Source organism: Tachypleus tridentatus, chromosome 13 (genome assembly GCF_004210375.1).
Source record: "Tachypleus tridentatus isolate NWPU-2018 chromosome 13, ASM421037v1, whole genome shotgun sequence".
Taxonomy (NCBI): Eukaryota; Metazoa; Arthropoda; class Merostomata; order Xiphosura; family Limulidae; genus Tachypleus; species Tachypleus tridentatus.
The window spans coordinates 154378522-154398420 of record NC_134837.1 but is presented as its reverse complement, the minus strand read 5'-3'; the positions used below and the strand labels follow the sequence as shown (position 1 = coordinate 154398420).

General features: G+C 32.7%; 1 protein-coding gene across 1 annotated transcript in view; it reads right to left on the bottom strand.

Annotated features, from left to right (window-relative positions):
• LOC143240667 (activating molecule in BECN1-regulated autophagy protein 1-like) overlaps window positions 1–13168 on the bottom strand; it is a 69393-nt gene extending 56225 nt beyond the window's left edge. The window contains exons 1-3 of the mRNA XM_076483469.1: window positions 13145–13168; window positions 2778–2967; window positions 2146–2204 (exon numbers count right to left, since the gene is read on the bottom strand). Coding sequence (XP_076339584.1) covers window positions 2146–2204; window positions 2778–2930 — 212 coding nt within the window. The 5' untranslated portion in view covers window positions 2931–2967; window positions 13145–13168. The remainder of the gene's footprint in view (window positions 1–2145; window positions 2205–2777; window positions 2968–13144) is intronic.
• Window positions 13169–19899: the final 6731 nt, after the last annotated feature.

Genomic DNA, 19899 nt, shown 5'->3' with positions numbered 1-19899 from the left:
TTCAGCAATAAAATCTCAACATGCAATCAGCAAAAAACACAGTTAGCTAGTTCCCTATTAAATAAAATGTACACACATCAACTTGAAATTAACTCACTCATCATAAACCCTTGATGAGACATCAGACTTTATATTGTTTGTAAAGCTCTTATATACAGATCATTATTTTTAATAACCATACTGTAAATTGTATTACTGTTTGTATATTAAAATATATTTGTATTAATAAAGAAACTGGGAGTATCAGTCTTGTTGACAAGTATCATAAATTGTATAAATAGTGACATTTATTTAACTTCTAAATTTGAATTAGCATTTATCTCAGTTTCAGACTATTTGAAATTGCAATACTTAACATTCACCTGTTCAAAGACTAAAGGTAAACTGAAGTATGACTATGGGTGGAATTCCACATTGCAGCCTGAAGAATTTTATCCAAGAACAATGAAAATGAGAAGCTAGAGAACACTGAAGGTGTCAAACCTGGTGAAAGGTGACACAAGAGGGCTGTTATTGGTGAGCCACCCTGAAAGAAGAGTATACCAGATGGATGATCTGGCAAATCCATCCTAAAAGGGTAGTAGAAGAACATGACAGGCTATTAATCCCACCTGAAAGAAGTGGGTTCAAGAAAAGAGGTCCAACACCTGAAAGTAGAAGGTCCTGGAATGGGTGTCTCCTTGTCAGTTAATTTGTGACATGACATTGGAATTGTCCAAATGATCCTCAAAGAGGGGAAGGAAAGGAAAGCATAGCCAACAGACAGCAAGCAATTCAATGACAATGACATGTAGCAAATTCTTCTTCAGAAATCAAAAGCTTGAATTCAGATAGTCATTCAAAAATGCTACCCATCCAACAAAAGAAGAATCCATAAACAGGTGAGGGTCCACTTATTTGGAAGTAGTTTTCAATGCAAGTCCTTTATTCATATCAGCAAAAAAATGAGTTCACATTAAATTGTAAATTCATACTGAGTATAATGAAACTCAAAAAAATCACAAATCTCAGTGAACTCAAAATATGTCAGTGCATGACAATGCTGAAGAAAACAATAAAGATTCACAAATGTAAATATAGAGGAATTCACTGTACATGGAGATGTGTTGCACAAAATAACATTGTTCTGAAGCCAAAACAAAGATGTGTTGCACTTCTACTGGTGAAGGGCCCTGTTCCATGATGACATCATCATATAGTGGTACATTGTGGTTGCATGTGAAATTAGGTAGAAGTTTTCACAAAGCTGGTAGCTTGCAATAATCTTTAGTATAACATGCAAAAACAAGATAAAGTAATTCTAGGTGCAATCAGTTTCTATATTCAAAATCATATATTCAGCTCACTCTATCAGTAGTATTTGTCCTCCCTCATAAGAAATTGTAGAAGTACCAATAAATACAGTCCTACTTTCCAAATAAACAATTTTTTGTGATAATTCATGATAATTTTATAAAACTTAGCCAAAATTTGAACAATTGAAAAGAAAATAATAGCTGACAAATACTAATAACAGTGATAACCAACATTAAATTACACCTGGAACATTTACAAAAATGACATTTTATATCTCCAAGATTAAAAATAAATTTAAACTTCATATTAGAGTTCAGATATTTCATACAGCTACTTGTACATATAAAATATATACATCAAAGCTAACAATATTTGACAATTACAATTGTAACTTTAAAATAAATAAAATTTCCCAATACTAATCTGTTAAAACGTTAGTTGGAGAATCTGATAAATATATCTTCCCTCTACATAGCAGACTTTTTTTAAGCTTTGACATATGTATGTATGTGTTTCTGTGTCCTTGAATGAGTACAAATATAAACAACCTCAAAACACTTTTTCAGTAAATAATAAACAAAGTTAGAAACAGAAGTAGGCTGACAGACTAACCTCCAAAAACATAAATTATGTCAGTAACTCAGAACTTTTTTTCTGGAAATTAGAATTTGATATTTTTTGTTTAATGCTACATACTTTAAAAGCATCTAAATGTGCCAAACATTGTTTAATATAACCACATAAAATGTTTATGATTTAAAGCTTTGGCCAAATTGTAATTATAAGTTCCTGATCTATAGAGCAATTTCCACATGGTATCATCTCCTAACATAAAATAAAATATCTTACCCATCTGGGCTAAAGGCTGTGAGAAATGTAGATCGTACAGAACTTGGTAATTTGCAATGCTAAAACAAAAAATATAAATAATTTTCCCAAACTACCATACAGTAAAAATATCTCATATTAATCATTTCTTAATTTTTGTCATTTCTATAAAATGCTAAATTAGTCAGATTGCTACATTGAATTAGTTTTAGTTACTGGCACAGTTTGTTTAGTATACAGGATTAACTTGTATGAGGTCATAGTGACCCCATGTGAAAGTTCTAAAGTTTAACTTCCATGCTGATTTATAAATAAATCTTTCAGTGTCTTGCAGCTTTCTAGATATTAACAAGCAATTACTATTAATCACAATCATAATCCATTAGCTTCTACAAGATAAATATATTTTTAAAAAATTGTACAGTATAATTATTAAAATAAATAATATCACACAATGTTGTGAATAAGTAAAATGGTAACAAGAAAGTTATTTTGTTATAAAATAATTAATGTTCCTTTTGGTTTATCATAGTTTCAAACAAAAGTTTCAGTTATATATATGTAACAATTTGTCTCTAAACTACCACTTTTTCTTGATATTGTATACATCAGCTTTAAATTAAAAAATAAAACAAGGTCTCTCAAAATCCTACCATTTCTTCTTGTTCTGATGTTGCAGCTTTATCTTCTGCTACTACTTGTAGTACATGATGTACTGACACATCGCATTTGGATCTGCCAAGTTCTCGATGGAACAAAACTGAAACTGCGCTATGGTTGCATTTAGAAGTGGCTCTAGATCCCATCTTCGCTAAATTACTTATACTAACTTTATGTATGTGACTATAAAAAATTTAGGAAAAAAACAAAATAGTTTTAGAAAAACAACAAATCAATATGACATATCATATCAAACAAGTACAGCATAACAGTCACCAAACTAAGACAAAATCAAACAGAACCTGTTTTTAAAGTTATAGTGCCAAGACCATCATTTAACTAATTTTTCCTACAGCCATTCTTATCAAAACCTGAATAATCAGTGATGTCGAGAAAACCCACTTGTAAAGAAATATATATGTAAAAATGGCTCGTTTGGATTGAGAAAATATTTTACGTAGAAGAGCGAATAACGTTTCGACCTTCTTCGGTCATCGTCAGGTTCAAAAAGAAAGAAAGAGGTAACTAAAACCTGAATAATGTATTCCCTGTAGCGTATGTATTATGTCCACATAATGCTCTATAATTACATTACAACAATTACATATATGTCATAATTTTAATGATCTATCTGCATGTCAACAACTGAGAACCATTAAATGCACATTAAATGGATTTGATCCATTGATACTTCTTTAAGAATGACATATACTTATTTTTAGCATGTTTTAAGTCATCAACGCTTTCAGTAACTCATTTAAGTGTCAATTCTACATTTTTTTTCTTTGTTTATGGTATGTCAAAAACTAAGAAAAAAATGTAGAACTTAGGTTTGAATAATTTTACTGAAATTCATGGTTTATAACTCCAATGAAAGGAGTATGCATCCAAGAGAAACATCTAGACAGGAGTTGGTCCAAACAACCCTCAGAATTACTCTTAAGTAATAAGGCAAGGTAAGCATGGAGTTAGAACCTCCAATAAAAATATTCACTTCCAAGGCAGTCGCAAGAAGGTGATTCATGTGGCAAAGATTATAGATAAATATGTCCAATATTGTACACGATAGACATTTAAATTTTGTAAAAAAAATTATAAAAACTGAAAGAACAAATAAAACAGTGCTATGGACTGATCAAATAAAGGCTTAACATTTTGAAGACTCTTGGCATATTTTTGCACAGATGTGATAATGAGAATTTTAAACAAGTGTGTGTAAGTTCCCATTAAAACAGAAACTTTGGGATATTGTACAACATAAATAGAAGTATTGATTGATAACTTCAAAATACTAGTAACAAACAAACACGGTTGATGTAGTCATAAATTTATGGAAAAGGAAGAACTAATAATTCTTGGTTAATTCAAACTAACTTCCAAAATGTACATATTATGCCTAATACTGCAATACTGTATGTGATTGTTTTAAATAGCTGCATTGTTTCTTACCAGAAAGAGGTTTTAATATTGCATGATAATTGTGTGTCAAAATATGACCATAACAGAAACCTTTACAATATACTTTAGACTCAAAACTGTTAACTATAGTAGATTAAACCATTTGATAAAAATTCATAATATTAAAAACAAATATGTAGCCAATCATAAAAATACGCCTTATAAATATCCACTAATTACCAAAATGACTTTAGTCAGTCCCAATACAATAAAAATCTTATCTTAATGTAAAGGCTTTAGTGTCTTAGATAAAAATGAGAGAGAAACAGAACTATCAGAGAATTGGAGAAAATAAAGAAAACACTAATGTTAACAAATATACAAATATTTCATTTATTACTACCATAGTTTTGTCCACAGAAGCAAAATCATTTGTGAAATGCACAAAATGTTTTGCTTCCCTCAATTGTGTAATTATGGAAATCCACCAAAATATCAAGTTTCAATTGTTAAATATATATAATTGTTAGACCAACCTTTAGAACTATATTTGCAAAGTAATAAAAATACAGCACATTTTATTTTTCTATTCTCTATAAAGTTTATACACAAAATTATAAATGCTTAATTCACTTTAACATCTGTATGAAAATTATCATACGTTACTAAGTTGGTGTTATATGTTCTTAAATATTTGTGTTTATAAGTACTGGTACAGTACAAAATATGCAAATAACTGCACAATAATGTACTGTATTCATGCAAGATTACTTGTAATTCTGTAAGATTCCACACTTTTTTCCAACAAAACAATTCCTCAATTTAAAGTGTATCTCAGAATGGCTGGTATGGGTATTAACACTTTTATTGATAAGCAGAGAACAACATTTCAACCTTCCTAGGTCATCTTCAGGTTAACAAAAAAAGTCATAATGTAGTTCTCTGCTTAACAATAAAAGTGTTAATACTCAAACCAGCCACTCTGAGATATATTTTTATTTCAAGTGGGTTTCTCATCATCAAGAATTATTTCTCAATTTGTAGAATGACTCATCTGATGTAATACATGAGCTGTTAAAACCTTTTATTTTTTGATTATATAACAGTAAAATTAGGGGAAAATTATGTAACTGAGATACTTAATGAAGCAGCTCAGCAGAAAACTAATCAAGACATTTGTGTGAACTGAAGGTACCACTATTAAGTCCTGATAGTGTATGTTTTTTAACATTCTTATCAATTATACTGATGTTATAAGGATTATACTTCTGAAGGTCATAAAAAAAATATGATGATAAGAAAAATGATACATGTACATGCTTGGCTCAATGGTTAGTCAAGTATTAAGTGTGTGATATCAACTGGAGGACCATATTTCAATTCTGAAATTGTTGATTGGTAATGTGTGCTGCAGATCTAAAATTGACATCTGTGTTGTTTGAATGTGTTTGTGTTGGTTAGTCTTCAACAGAGTAAAAAGAATTATATGCTTGGTGACTCAGTTGGTACATTACTGGCCTAAAACAGATACAAGTCCCAACCAGATCAAATTTATTAACAGCTAAGTACAGAGATGTGATGCTTTAGTTGAATGTTTTAGTGGAAGAAAAAATAACTCCATAACATGAAGTGCCTTCTGTCAATAAGTTGAGTTACCTTCTGTTACCATCTTTATCCTTATTTTATTTCTTATGTAACTGTTAAATTTCAAGGATGTTACTTGTTGTCTCTGTGAAACAAGGTGTGTATACATGTATTTTCAAAAATATGTTGATAAGGTAGCACACAGAATATTAACTATGAAATCATATTGGTATGACTTGAAGAGATAACAATTAATTGGACTGTAGGGTCCAGAACAGAAAAAAATAAAATGTTATTGACAAAGTTCAGTCCAACTTAACCTTTATCATCTTTGTTGCAGTGCCTCCAGAATCAGTGTTCTTTCTTACTTAAATCAATTTCTTACCTGAAAATATATGTTCATACACAGTTATTATATTTTTAAAGCAACACCTATCTGCCTGAGAGATTGTATGCCATCATCATTGTGAAAGCTCCCACCTAAAATTGTATTCAGATGAATTTGAGTTACTACATAATGATGTACGATGAGGCAAAACCCTCCACCAGTAGGAGTGTGAAACACTTCCTAGCACAAATCCTCCCTTTACATTTATGCATGAGAATACTCATTATTTGATAAAGCAATAAAAAAAAAACTAGTGTACCAAGAAAGCTGGGAAGATGTGTAGGAACTTATCTGGATGTGAGTTTCTATTAGAAATATATTTTCAGGGAAGGAAAAATGTTAACTTTGAAATTAAATTTCATACAGATACCTAAATTTCTACATTGAAATAGTGGGGGGGCTAGTGAAAAGATTACCTAAATAGGCCTCCTCTTCAAAATATCTAAAGGTAGCCCATGGAGTATGGGTTCCATACAAGCACACCCATGGGAGACTGCATCTCTTCTCATCTAAAGAATACTCTTTGCATGTGTACAGGAATTTAATAAACAAAAGTCCTGAAATGTGTCACAAGGATCAGTAGAATATGTTCATGACCATCTGAGTACTTGCAAATAAGCCATTAGTTTACCAATATATGTGGTGAAGCAGGATAGCTTGTTCAGACCATTGTACATTGTGTGCTCACCTCCTCTACCAAACATCATAAATCAAATCCAGCTGTGTGACAAAAGTACATATAATCTGCATACATCTTCTCAACTGGTAGTCACATGAGTCCCAAGCCAACTGCAGGAAGAAGGTACCATACTGGAAATATGTTATTATGGATACTTAGTAACTTTTACTCAATCATCAATCTCTATGGACCCCTTGCCTGTTGTGGAAGTAGGTGTGTTAATAATAAATCAAAGATGGATATGCATTACACTCCAGAAACATACCACTCTAACTTCTCCCTGCCAATGAACTCATTGATTTGTTTGTTTGTTTTTGAATTTTGCACAAAGGTACTCAAGGGCTATCTGTGCTAGCAGTCCCTAATTTAGCAGTGTAAGACTAGAGGAAAGGCAGTTAGTCATCACCATCCACCGCCAACTGTTGGGCTACTCTTTTAACAACAAATAGTGGGATTGACCATCACATTATAATGTCCCCACGGCTGAAAGGGCAAGCAGGTGTGGTGCGACCGGGATTCAAACCCACGACACCCAAATTATGAGTCAAACCCCTTAACACACTTGGCCATGCCAGGCCAAGTAAGTGGATAGAGATGCCTGAAATTTGTTTATGATTTGTAAGGTCATCAGTGGTCAAATCCTGAAAACCTTTAAAATGCTCTTTCTTCCAGAGATTTTGTTTGATTCCTCTCAAAGTTAAACAAATTAATAAGTAGGGAGATTGCCTCAAATCTGTATATGACTTTTAGGTCGAACATCATTTTGGGTCAGGAGGGAAATGAGGAATCTTTTTTTAGGCCACAGCGTACTTCATATCAGCATATCTCATTTTTTAATCTTAACTCATGCATTATGACAGTGAAAGGGTTAAAACTTATGTACTGTTACTTTGTAAATCTAATTGGCCTTACCATAAAAGTGATGATTTCATGGCCTGTTACCTTAAAGGCCTAATAGTTGCACCAATCAATACTGTCCTCCTTTCCACATAAGAAGATTCCTATATAAAGTTTCTATGCAATTTATTTTGTGGTAAACCACTTGCATAAAGTTGACTACCATTCCACAGAACAGACAGCTAATATCTTACACCAAATACCATAAACGTTTTTGCCCACGTGACAAGCCTTTGAATGATCTTCCACACTCACATTTAAAATGTGTACTATGAGATTCTATCATGCAATTAGCACTATATAACTCCACCAACAGGAAACCAATATATTCTCCATACATACTACTCCTACCAAACACTTTGTATATACCAAAACTCATTCCCAAGTTTTAAAAAGGCAAGATACATACAATAAGTGAAAAACTAGGGTAGACAGTTCCGGATTATGAGTTGATTGCCTTAACTACCTGACCATTTTTAAGAAATGAAAGTTTTAACTTCAGGACATGTTACTTCTCCATAGAACACACATAGAAAATCTCACATTAAAAAAATAGTTTAGGCATCAGTATACAAAAATAAAGTAAAAACAAGAACTCCTTTCTGAGAATATAATAACAAAAGGGGAAAAAAATTATGCAGTGCATCTCTCACTAAGAAGAAGGAGGGCTTATATCCATCTCAAGCTAGAAATACTTTGTAAAATACAAGAAAGAAGTAATGGAAAATGGCTTTGTCAAATGAACTTTTTGTATGGTGCTAAAGTATCTCAAAGGTGAGTGCAATGCAAAGAATACTCAGCCATCCTGTAATTCATGAAATGTCAGCACATCATTAAGTATGGCCAAGACATTATATAAAGCCAAAGACTTAGTTCATACACTTAAAAAAGCATGAATCATTTCAAGTATGCATATGAACAAGAAATCAAGACACAATCAGTTAGTCACAACAACAGGAATGGGTTGATGCTTAATGTTGAGGTGGTCTGTACTACACTTCTAGTTAGACACCCCTACCTTCCTTCCAACTGGTGGGTGCACTTCAATTATCCCATAATAATGGGTGCACACCAATCTAAAGAGAGCCTCTCCATACTGACCACCCAAATAGCTTAGTACTGAAAAAGTAATGATTCTCTCACTCCACTAGACAAAAACTGAAAGGTAGACATTCATGAGGAAAGAACAACAAAGAAGTACCTGGATCAAACAGCAACAATCTCAGTATCTGTATAAGGTTCCACAGTAAGAGACTGTGCAATAGATTACCACAAATAGGGACAATAAGAACTAGCCAGTTGAATGGGTTGGGAAACACACCACATGCAGTACAGCATAAAAAAAAAAATATTTCCACTACTAAAACAGTCTTGCAGTAAAACCCCATCTCAACAGCAGTTACTATGCAGAGGGAGATGAGCTTAAAACTTTCTGCTATTCTCTAATCAATTTAACTTTTAGGAGAGAGATAATGGCTTCTATTGTCTTTGGTATTATTAGGTAGTAAGTGTGATTTCACTATTTTGTTTTGTTTATATTGTTTTTTTGGTCAGAGGTAAAAGGCTAGACTGAAATTAGAAGAAATAATAACACCTCCTCTAAACCTCTGAAAAGAGTGAGCAATGGTGACAGGAGGAAAACAAAACCTGGAGGTTGAAAAAAAACACAAAATGGTGCAAAGAATGTGACACAAAAGTATAAAGAGCTTTCTATATCTCTAACTGCAATATTTCATTCCAGGAGTGTAAACTACCATAGACAAGAGAAGCCATAAGATGGTGATGAGATATTAAAATGCCAAAGGTGTCACCTTCCAAGGAGGAAGAGCTACGTCAGAAGAGTTGTTGAACTTGATTAAAATTAAAGACGACAAATATTGACAAGTACAGAAATCCCAAGACAATTTTAAGTGCCTTTAACTCTACTTAGATGGTACTGGTGTTTAACACCCACCTTTGCTTCTATGAAGCAGAGCACAGTCAGGTTTACCCTAATTACAAATTTATCAAACTATCTTTACAAAACTTTATAAGCTTTTAGTAAATATTACAGGTAATTTGTACTAAAAGAATATCAGAATTTTGAATAAATATGTCTGTGAATTTAATAAGACTCTGACTAGTCTGAGGTACATGATGATTTTTATTCTATTGATCCTGCAGTTTTCACATTTAATTTGCATAATATCTGGAACCTCCTAAATAAATATCACAAGCTCTTTATTTTTAAATATGAAAATTAGTATTTTACCTTTTATTTTCTCCATTTAACACTAACAAAATTATCAATGTTCCATGAAACTGAAGCGAAAATTGTCAAACAAAATGAACTTGCCTTTTTCTTCTTTCAATACTTAATATATTTTGACAATTTTTTTGTTTAATTTTTCATGTGTTTTATTTTTAATTTTATTACCTGGTTTGTATGACATTTGGTTTTCTTCTGCCTGAATGGTGAACATAAGTGTACAAGCAGCTTTGGATTTGTGTACTCCTTGTTGCATGAGCCTAAAGTGCTTTTCTCTAAATGTTTTTGACAAAACATTAATATATATTTCAAGTATAAATTTTACAAAATAAATAGTACATAAATCACTAATATAGAATATCCAAAATCAACTATAATTTAACTGTCTTTCTAGCTTGGTCACTAGTAGATTATGAAAATTGTTAAATGCTACAAGTGCCAACTTCCCTTACTATCATGTTAAAAATTCAAGATATCATGTTAACATATTTAATCTGCCATCAGTTTTAAAAATATCACTGGAAACTTGTAGTTTCCAATAAATTCTTTATATTAGTTATAAACAAGTATGTCAAATAAGAAACTTCAAAAGGCTTTTGTCACACATTACGAAAGGTTATTTATATCTCAATAAATGGAAACGTTAGTAAGTTCAACTTAAACACTGGACTCTGGAATTATCTATAGACTGTACTTACAATACAGTGTAAGCTGGTAAGATGTTGTGAATTAAAAACATCATCTTAGGAAAATGTTGAATATAAACATAAAGAAAGATGGTGGATCAGTCCTGACTCAGAAGGGTTACCATCAGGTTCTCTAATTCAAGAACTAGTAGTCATAATATTGCTAGCTTTGTGTAGGGGGCAAGTCAGAAATGTGTGAACAAGATGATTCCCAAAATGGTAACACTCCATAAAACACCAGGGAACATGCATATTACCCTGTCAGAAAGATTAGGTCTATGCAGGATAACTGATATACACCACTAAATCCAAAATTCCACAAACACAGTAGGTTACTGTTGTTAGGAACAACCCCACAGAGAATAAGAAAACAGAGGTCTGCAGCAAAAGTAGGTCCCTCAAGACTGATACAGGAAATGACAATGGATTAGTCAAAATAATTCATAACAGAGTATTCAATTAGCTGTAACATAGAATGGTGGATGATCACTGAACTGCCTACATCTTGAGAATGCAGATGTGGAAAACTGCTTTACAGGAGATTACACATCCAAAAAGATTAAGATTACTGGAATTTCATGCCACCTGGCTTGAGATGCCTCTATGAGCATATGCAAATCTAGATATGGTGATGAAAGATGAATTCCCAGAGTCATGTAGATACAACAATGGATCACAGGGCATATCCCACTAAAATACCATAGTTCACTGAGGGAAACAAAAGAACATTCAGATGAAGAAAGAACTCTAGTGTGTCTATAGTCCCCAAAAGAGACAGAATCTCACACACAGGAAGAAAAAGGGAATGACAGCCTTGGAAACCAGAAGCTTTATGTCTAAAAGACTATAAAGGAGAATAGTGAAGACATCCATCAAACAAACCAACAAAGGTTTCAGAACAAATTAAATAATGAATGGGATCCAATACTGACTAAAGATCTTGACCAGCCACATGAAGAATAGTCACAGCAAACAATACTTCCCAGGATACAGAAAGGAGAAAACAATGGCCCTATAATGATGGAAATGCAGAGCCAGTGAATTCATCCTCCATGTAAAATCCTTCCAGATGAATTGTAAACGGATGGGCTTGAGCTTTGAAAGAGAAGTCTACTTAGATAAATCCTGTGAGATCTAAGCATTTTCTCTAAAGCAAGTTTTCAAGTGAAGAAAGTGTAAGAGTCATAGCCATACATTTTATTCCTATAAATGTTATTAATTTGGCTTGTTTCCATATGTTCTTACATCACCAAATACAAACTGAAAAGATGCAACAGTAAAAGATACACATTTTCTCTTTTCATTTTATTCTATCAGCATTGATTTCACTCCTCTTTTTTCAAGAACTGTGAACATTATCTTAAAAGGGAAAATTTAAGAACACAATTTTTTTTCTGTGTCAATTGTGATGCATGTTTTTCTTACCTTTCCATCCACAAATTAATACACATTGCCCACTCCAACAATATTTTCCAAGGCTATCTCTAACTTATCCTCAACTAAGCAAACTCTAGAAATATAATGTACTATATACTTCTTAATCTCCTGTAAGTTGAAATTAAGTCCCAACATTTTTCTTGACAACTTAATTCTAGAATCTATTATACACTAAGAATTCCACCTCACTTATCCCTAAACAACCTTTACACATACACAAGTTTGTTAGTCTTTAATATCTTCAAGTTACCCACCCAATACATTAAGCCACTTTCCAGTTAATGGTTGCATAAAAACGTATCATATCAAATTTTTTGGTTTTGAACAAAAACTTTCATTACTTCATTTACTTTTAACAGTAGCTTTTATGATTTGTTTTGAGAAACCTAATCATCTTACATTTTACCAATATTAATGTCACAAATTAAATTATAGATACTTAAAAATTTACCAGTAATTTAAACTAGATATAAGCCAAAATAGAATTTTTTTGGAAAGAACAGAAATTCTTTGCAAAGTCATTTAACTAAAGCAAAATAAACATTCACAAATCATATTGAAATATTAGTATTGATATCCATAATTATGGGACAACAATTGGTTTTTTGACTCATCAAAGATGTTCTGATTCCTAATATCTCTCAACAAACAGAAACCTTATAACAAGAGAACAAGTAAAAATACTGTCAAGTGTGTATGTATGTATACACACACAAAAATTAATGATGCACTCTGTAAGTTGCAATAAACGAATATGAAACTTATTGTAACTTTCTGTGGAAATTAAAAATATGCGATGAAAATTTATTCATGGAAGCCAGTAACAGAACAAAAACGTACATAATAGAAATAACCTAATCAAAAAACGTTTTTGCAATAATATGTTAAAACTTTCTACATTACATTATACATAAATTAATCAAACATACTCTGCAACTTTAAACTGTTAACTTTTGCTATTAATATTATTATAATTTATATTTTATTATTTTCAGTTAATTACTTTATATATTAGTAGTAGTAGCAGTATGAAACATTTGTACCCTGGGCCTCGTCTTAATTTTAACAGCTTAATGACAAATATTGATAAAACTAAATAGTCCAAAACTTTGGCTATTAAAACTAACAGTAGTACTAATTTCTTAGTGAAAGTTAGTAATCCTAATTTAGTATTACAATACTGCACTGTACGCTAATCGCTAAGCCTAACTAAAACTTGTTATCTGACACATTAACATTTATAGTTATTTGTCATTCAACTAAAGTATAATTTCAAAGCTATTTTACAAACTAAAAATAGCTTTTAACTTAAATTAATATTTTTATTTCATCCTTATATAGTTTAATTTCCTAAAAACACCATAAAATGACAAGTCACTTTTCTTACCATCTCTTCCACCTTAATTTAAAGTGCAAACAAATACACATTCATAGTAGCATATTACATAATAGGATACTGAAGTATTCAGATACACATTTTTTTCAAGTTACAGGTACTTGATTACCCCATTTAAACTGAATAACCTTTAATTTCTATTTGTGATTGTTTATTGAAAGAAAGATAAGTTTACCTTAATTTTATTACTGATATTAAAAGCTTCGTTTCCAATCGTTACATTTTCCGAAATAAATGAGAACTTTTAATATATAAAATCCCCGTTTTCAATGTTAAGGAACGTACATATTTTGTACATATCAGGATGACACCGCAATCTAGTTTCTCTGAAAAGAAAGAGAATAGTTTGTTTGTTTTTGAATTTCGCACAACACTACTCGAGGGCTATCTGTGCTAGCCGTCCCTAATTTAGCAGTGGAAGACTAGAGGGAAGGCAGCTAGTCATCACCACCCACCGCCAACTCTTGGGCTACTCTTTTACCAACGAATAGTGGGATTAACCGTCATATTATAACGCCCCCACAGCTGGGAGGGCGAGCATATTTGGCGCGATTCGGGCGCGAACCCGCGACCCTCAGATTACGAAGCGCACGCCTTAACGCGCTAGACCATGCCAGGCCCAAGAGAATAGTGATTACGTTACTGTTTTACTTTTGTCATTAAAACAAAGCAATTATTGCGAGCATTATACAAACAGAAGATGTCAGATCTTTTTTGTTTTCTAATTTTTAAAGATTTTTCTATAAGTAGAGCACACATTTAACTATACTTTAATTACTTGAAATAAAAATGTATCGCTTTGCTATTTTAAAATAGTAGGATAAAAAATTTTAGGAAAAGTAAGAAGAGTTGGTCGTAGAATCGATATAACAATTATCCAAAATAAAATAAATGCTGCAATAAAAGTGTATAAAAAATAATGTAATAAAAAATTGTCCCGGTAATTACAAGCCTATTCGTCTTACATCAGTTGTGGGAAAAATTTTGTAAAGTGTGATAAATGTTGTTTGGCAAAGTCATTTAAAAAATCAAGAATTTTATCCGATAGGCAACAATATTTCACTAAGGGGAAATTTTGCCCTATAAATCTTCGACTTTCTTTGAAAATGTCACCGTTTATGTAAACGAGGGTAAAAGTATCAATTTCCGATTTGATATATCTGGATTTTTAGAAAGCTTTTGAAAAGGTGCCATATGATAGGTTGGTAAAAAAAAAATTATTTATGCTGGTTGTTGTTTGAAATTAAGCGCAAAGCTACACAATAGGCTATCTGTGTTTACTCACTTTTGGTGTCAAAACCAGGTTTCTACAGTTATAAGTCTGGAGACTTATCGCTGTGCCACTGTGGGTTATATCTATATACACTGCTGGCCAAAATCTTAAGGCCAATGAACATAAAGAAAAAAGTATGCATTTTGCGTTGTTATTTGAGTAGAGCTTCGAAAGATGGAAACAAGAAAAGGGAAAATAAAAATAAAAAACTTTTTTAGCATTTAATGGGGAAAATGTGAACACTGAAATTATCCTAAATACTAACTGGTCAAAAGTTTAAGACCATACTGAAACTAAGCGTTAATCGGTAAACACGTAACGAAAGTTAGTCATATGTGTTCAAGCATTAGCATTGTCAACCTCTCCCACTGACATCTCCTGTGTTACATTGGATAAAAACATAGCAAAGGCTAAAAAGTTGACAGAGTTTGAACGTGGCAGAATTGTCAAGCTGCAAAAGCAAGGTCTCTCTCAACGTGCCATCGCTGGTGAGATTGGGCACAGTAAAACTGCTGTTGCAAAATTCTTAAAAGACCCTGAGGGATACGGAACGAGAATTTCAAGTGGTCAGTCCAAGAAAATTTTGCCGGCGTTGAGCAGGATGATTCGACGGGTTGTCCGGCAAGACACCAGCTGATCGTCGAACCAGATTACGGCCCTTACGAACGCAGAATGCAGCTCAAGAACAATAAGACGGCATCTACGAGAGAAAGGTTTTAACAACCGTAAACGTCTTCAAAGGCCACGCCTCCTTCCACACCACGAAACAGCTCGATTAAACTTTGCACAATACATGGGACGTAGAAAATTGAAAGAAGGTTTTGTTCTCTGATGAGAAAAAATTAACCTGGATGGTTTAGATGGCTTCCTACGTTACTGGCAGCACGATAAGGATATCCCACCAGAGATATTTTCTACACAACACAGTGGAGAAGGTTCCATCATGATCTGGGGTGCTTTCTCCTTACATGGAACAATGGAGCTTCAGGTTATACATAGGCGTCAAGCTGGCTACATTGGCATGTTGGAAAGAGCATCTTTACTGATTGAAGGCCCTCGCTTGTGTGGAAATGACTGGATCTTTCAGCAGGACAACACTGAAATCCACAATGCCCGCAGGACAAAGGACTTTTTCATGGCGAATAACGTGATTCTTTTGGAACATTCAGCGTGTTTGCCCGAACTGAACCCCATTGAAAACGTTTGGGGTGGATGGCAAGGAAAGTTTATAGATATGGACGTCAATTCCAAACCGAGTATGATCTTCGTGAACCTATCTTCACCACCTGGAATAACATTCCAGCCAGACTTCTGCAAACGCTTATATCGACCATGCCAAAGCGAATGTTTGAAGTTATTCGCAATGACGGCCGTGCAACTCACTACCGAGACCTCTTGTTGGCCATTTCCTACCCTGTTTAGGACTTCTTTTTGGTAGGTTTTAAACTTTTGACCAGCTAGTATTTAGGCTAATTTCACAGTGTTCACTTTTTCCCTATTAAATGCTAAAAAAAATTTCCTTCTTTCTTATTTTCACATTTCGAAACTCTATTCAAATAAGAGGTTGAGTGTAATAACGCAAAATGCATATTTTTACTTTATGTTCATTTGCCAGCAGTATATGTGTGGAAAATGAGTTAGAAAATTAGATGGAAGAAAGAGATTTGTTAAAAATGCAGTTCTTTCAAACTTAATTAACGTTACAAGTGTGAGACCTCAGGGCTCAGTCTTAGGATCTTTGTTCTTTTTTTATTATTATTTAGATCAATTACAAGATGATAGAATGATTAATAAAGTACTTAAACTTGTTCATAATATTTTTGAATGGAAAAAATCTTAACGGTGTCATGACGAAAAAGGGATCTTCGTGTAACAGTTGATCAGTCTCTAGAGCCATTCAAGCAGTGTGCACTTTGAAACTCAAATGAAGCTGCATGGCGTATTTAAGTAAGGGTTGGTTGGCCCACGAAAAGTATTAGCCCCTAGGCACACGCAGCCTTAAATCCGTCATTATGAAGCGGTAATAACTACATTAAGAACAATAGCTCATGTGACGTTTACCAAGGCTTGCACAAAAATTTTGATCAAAAATGTGTGGTTTTGTTTGAATAACTTTGCATATGTAGCTTATGTTTAAACCAAATGAGCCTCCTAATTGTAGGTTGAAAAGATCTATCAGTACACCAAATGTGAAAAAAAATATACTTTATAAATAAAGTATATTATTCTATCAAATAAAGTCCCATACTTTTGGTGCAAAGAAAAAGAAATAGTAAAGAATTCAATGCAGATTGGAGATATTATATCTTCGTTATTTCTCATTAGTTTCCTTTAGAATTTAGTATGTGAAGTACGAGTCACGTAGAGCACATTCGCTGAAAATATATGATTGTTTGAAATAATTGTTCGAAATATAAAATCAAGAAAACTGCTAAAGTATCACTCCTGTTCAATACACGCAGTGTATACTTCAGCAAGTTGTTTTGGCTTCACGACACACTTCCGTGTGTCTCGATTTTCCGTTTAAAATAATTAATATCCACAAATAACTTGATGTTTGACAGAAAATATATGCGATTAAATCTAAATCCACTGCCATGTAACTGAGCTTAAAGCAAAGAAAATGCGGAGCAGTTGTTTGTTTATAGTAAACCAGAATGGGATACCTGTGCTCTGTCTACCATGGGTATCGAAACCCAGTTTCTAGTATTGTAAATCCGCAATTATAACGTTGTGTTACTGGGCCAGACGCTACATACCATAAAGTAATTACTAATTAATTAATACACAGAAATAATGAAAGTACACGATTACGCAGTGCTTTTGATTAAGTGTTAAGACTAAATGTTGAACTGAAACAATCTTCCACTGTCCTGTAATCAGAAAACAAAGCACTATTTGAAAATTTTCGTAGTGCCAACATTCTCAGTGCATGGCGCTTGTGCTACTATATCACTGTGTCTCAGCCCAATAGCAAATAAGGACATGCCCTCGAGGTATTATTTGGTGTGATTATGTAAAAGGTCGTTAGTTACTCATGCATAGTTTGTTACGATATATAGCAATATTTTCCATTAAAATGTGCATATGAAATAATAGTGAAGTGACTTATAACAATAGGTAGCTCGAACAAAAGAATGGTTTGTTTGAATTTCGCCAAAAATACGCGAGAGCAATCTGCGCTAATCGTCCATAATTTGTAAAAACTAATGAAAAACACCACCACTTTCTCATGATGGGCTATTATTTAGCCAACAAATAGTGAGATTGATCCTCACAATACCGATATCTTACAACCTAATCTGTAAAACAAAACAGAGTGAGCATATTTGATGCGACGGAAATTCAAATCTGCAATCCTCAGATTGCGAATCGAACACCTTAACCACATCCCCATGTCAAGCTCAGAGTAAAAATTTAGCTAAATTTCTTGGCCCAAGAAACACGAATTTACAAATAAAAAAATGTTTGAAATGCTAAGTAAACATAAAGGTAATATGACGATATTATTGTAAAACCACGGTAATACTATCATGATATCGGGAATTAGTAGAATAATTCTGTTGCTTACTGGTACTTAGTACATTACAGATAGCCTTAGCAGCTCTGAGATAAATAATAAAATACAAATACCTGTGAGGTCATTACACCCTACCACTCATCAAACACGCTAAGCATTTAATTACCATTCTTATAACATAACACAACTTAAAGTATGGGAAATATTTTGTGATATTGAACAGATTTGAAGCCAACTTGCCAATCTACGCCAAAAGAAGTGACATAGTAAGTAAAAAAAAACCCCAAAACCTGCACTTATGTAAGGATATTTATTTTAATTGTGTTATGTCATTTCACTGGTTTTTAAGTAATGTCATTAAGTTATGTAGATACAGTATTAACATAAAATCCTATTTGATGGTTACTGTATTTTCATCACAAGTGATGAGGATGAGAGGAGTCAAATCTCGTTTTGCTTTTGTATATAGATATTTTTTTTTAAAGTTAAGGATTGTAAATATATGAGTCTCCGTATTTTTCGTTTTGTTATATAAACTTCCTTGGCTGTTTGTGTTTTACTTTACTTAATTTATGTTTGTTATTTAATACTTTCTATGCTTTAAGGTTTAATTTTGTTGGTTAATAAATATATTTTTCCTACATATGTATACCTATGTTTGTTTGTTTATTTTTGAATTTCGCACAAAGCTACTCGAGGGCTATATGTGCTAGCCGTCCCTAATTTAGCAGTGTAAGACTAGAGGGAAGGCAGCTAGTCATCACCACCCACCGCCAACTCTTGGGCTGTGTACTTATGTGTGTGTGTTATGCTTTAAATGTTTAGCTATATTCTCTTGTATTTTTTTATTATTGATTTTCTTTTGATAATTTCACGTCTAACTAAGACCATATTGTAATTTTTTATTGTTAAAATAATTTACTTTGTACTTGTGTTCTTGTATTTATTTCTTTGATGTGATTATCATTTCTTTGTTAAGAAATTTATGTTATACTGTGATGCTGCTTAGTTTATTGATATTTAAAATTATATTCTGTAGTGTATTAATTGATTGTATTTTGTGTGAATTCAAAGGAAGAGAAAATACACTACTTATTATTAGAGCAAATGTGTGTGTGTGTTTTCTTATAGCAAAGCCACATTGGGCTATCTGTTGAGTACACCGATGGGAGTCAAAACCCTGGTTTTAGCATTGTAAATCCTTAGACTTACTCCTGTACCCGTGAGGGACTAGAACAAGTGTATAGATGCAGTTAATGTAAGGAAGTTTAAGGAGAAAATTGTATAAGTATTTGAATGATAAGGCCTGACTGAGTTATTTTTTGTTTGCTTGTACCTTGTATAAGGGTTCAGTTTAGTGGTTAGGACAGCCCAGATGGCCCTCAGAGTCCTTTGTTATCTTTTAATAATATGTTATGTTGACTATGAAAGGGTTATATTACCAGTTTTTACGACCAACAGTATCAAAAAGGTATGAACTGAAACATAGGTAGCTTAACATTGAAGAATATTAATTGATTTAAGGTTATGTTTCACTTGACTCCCTCTCTCTTTCTGTTTCTGTATATATATGTATATATACATAGTTAGTGTGGTATTTCAGAGTTGT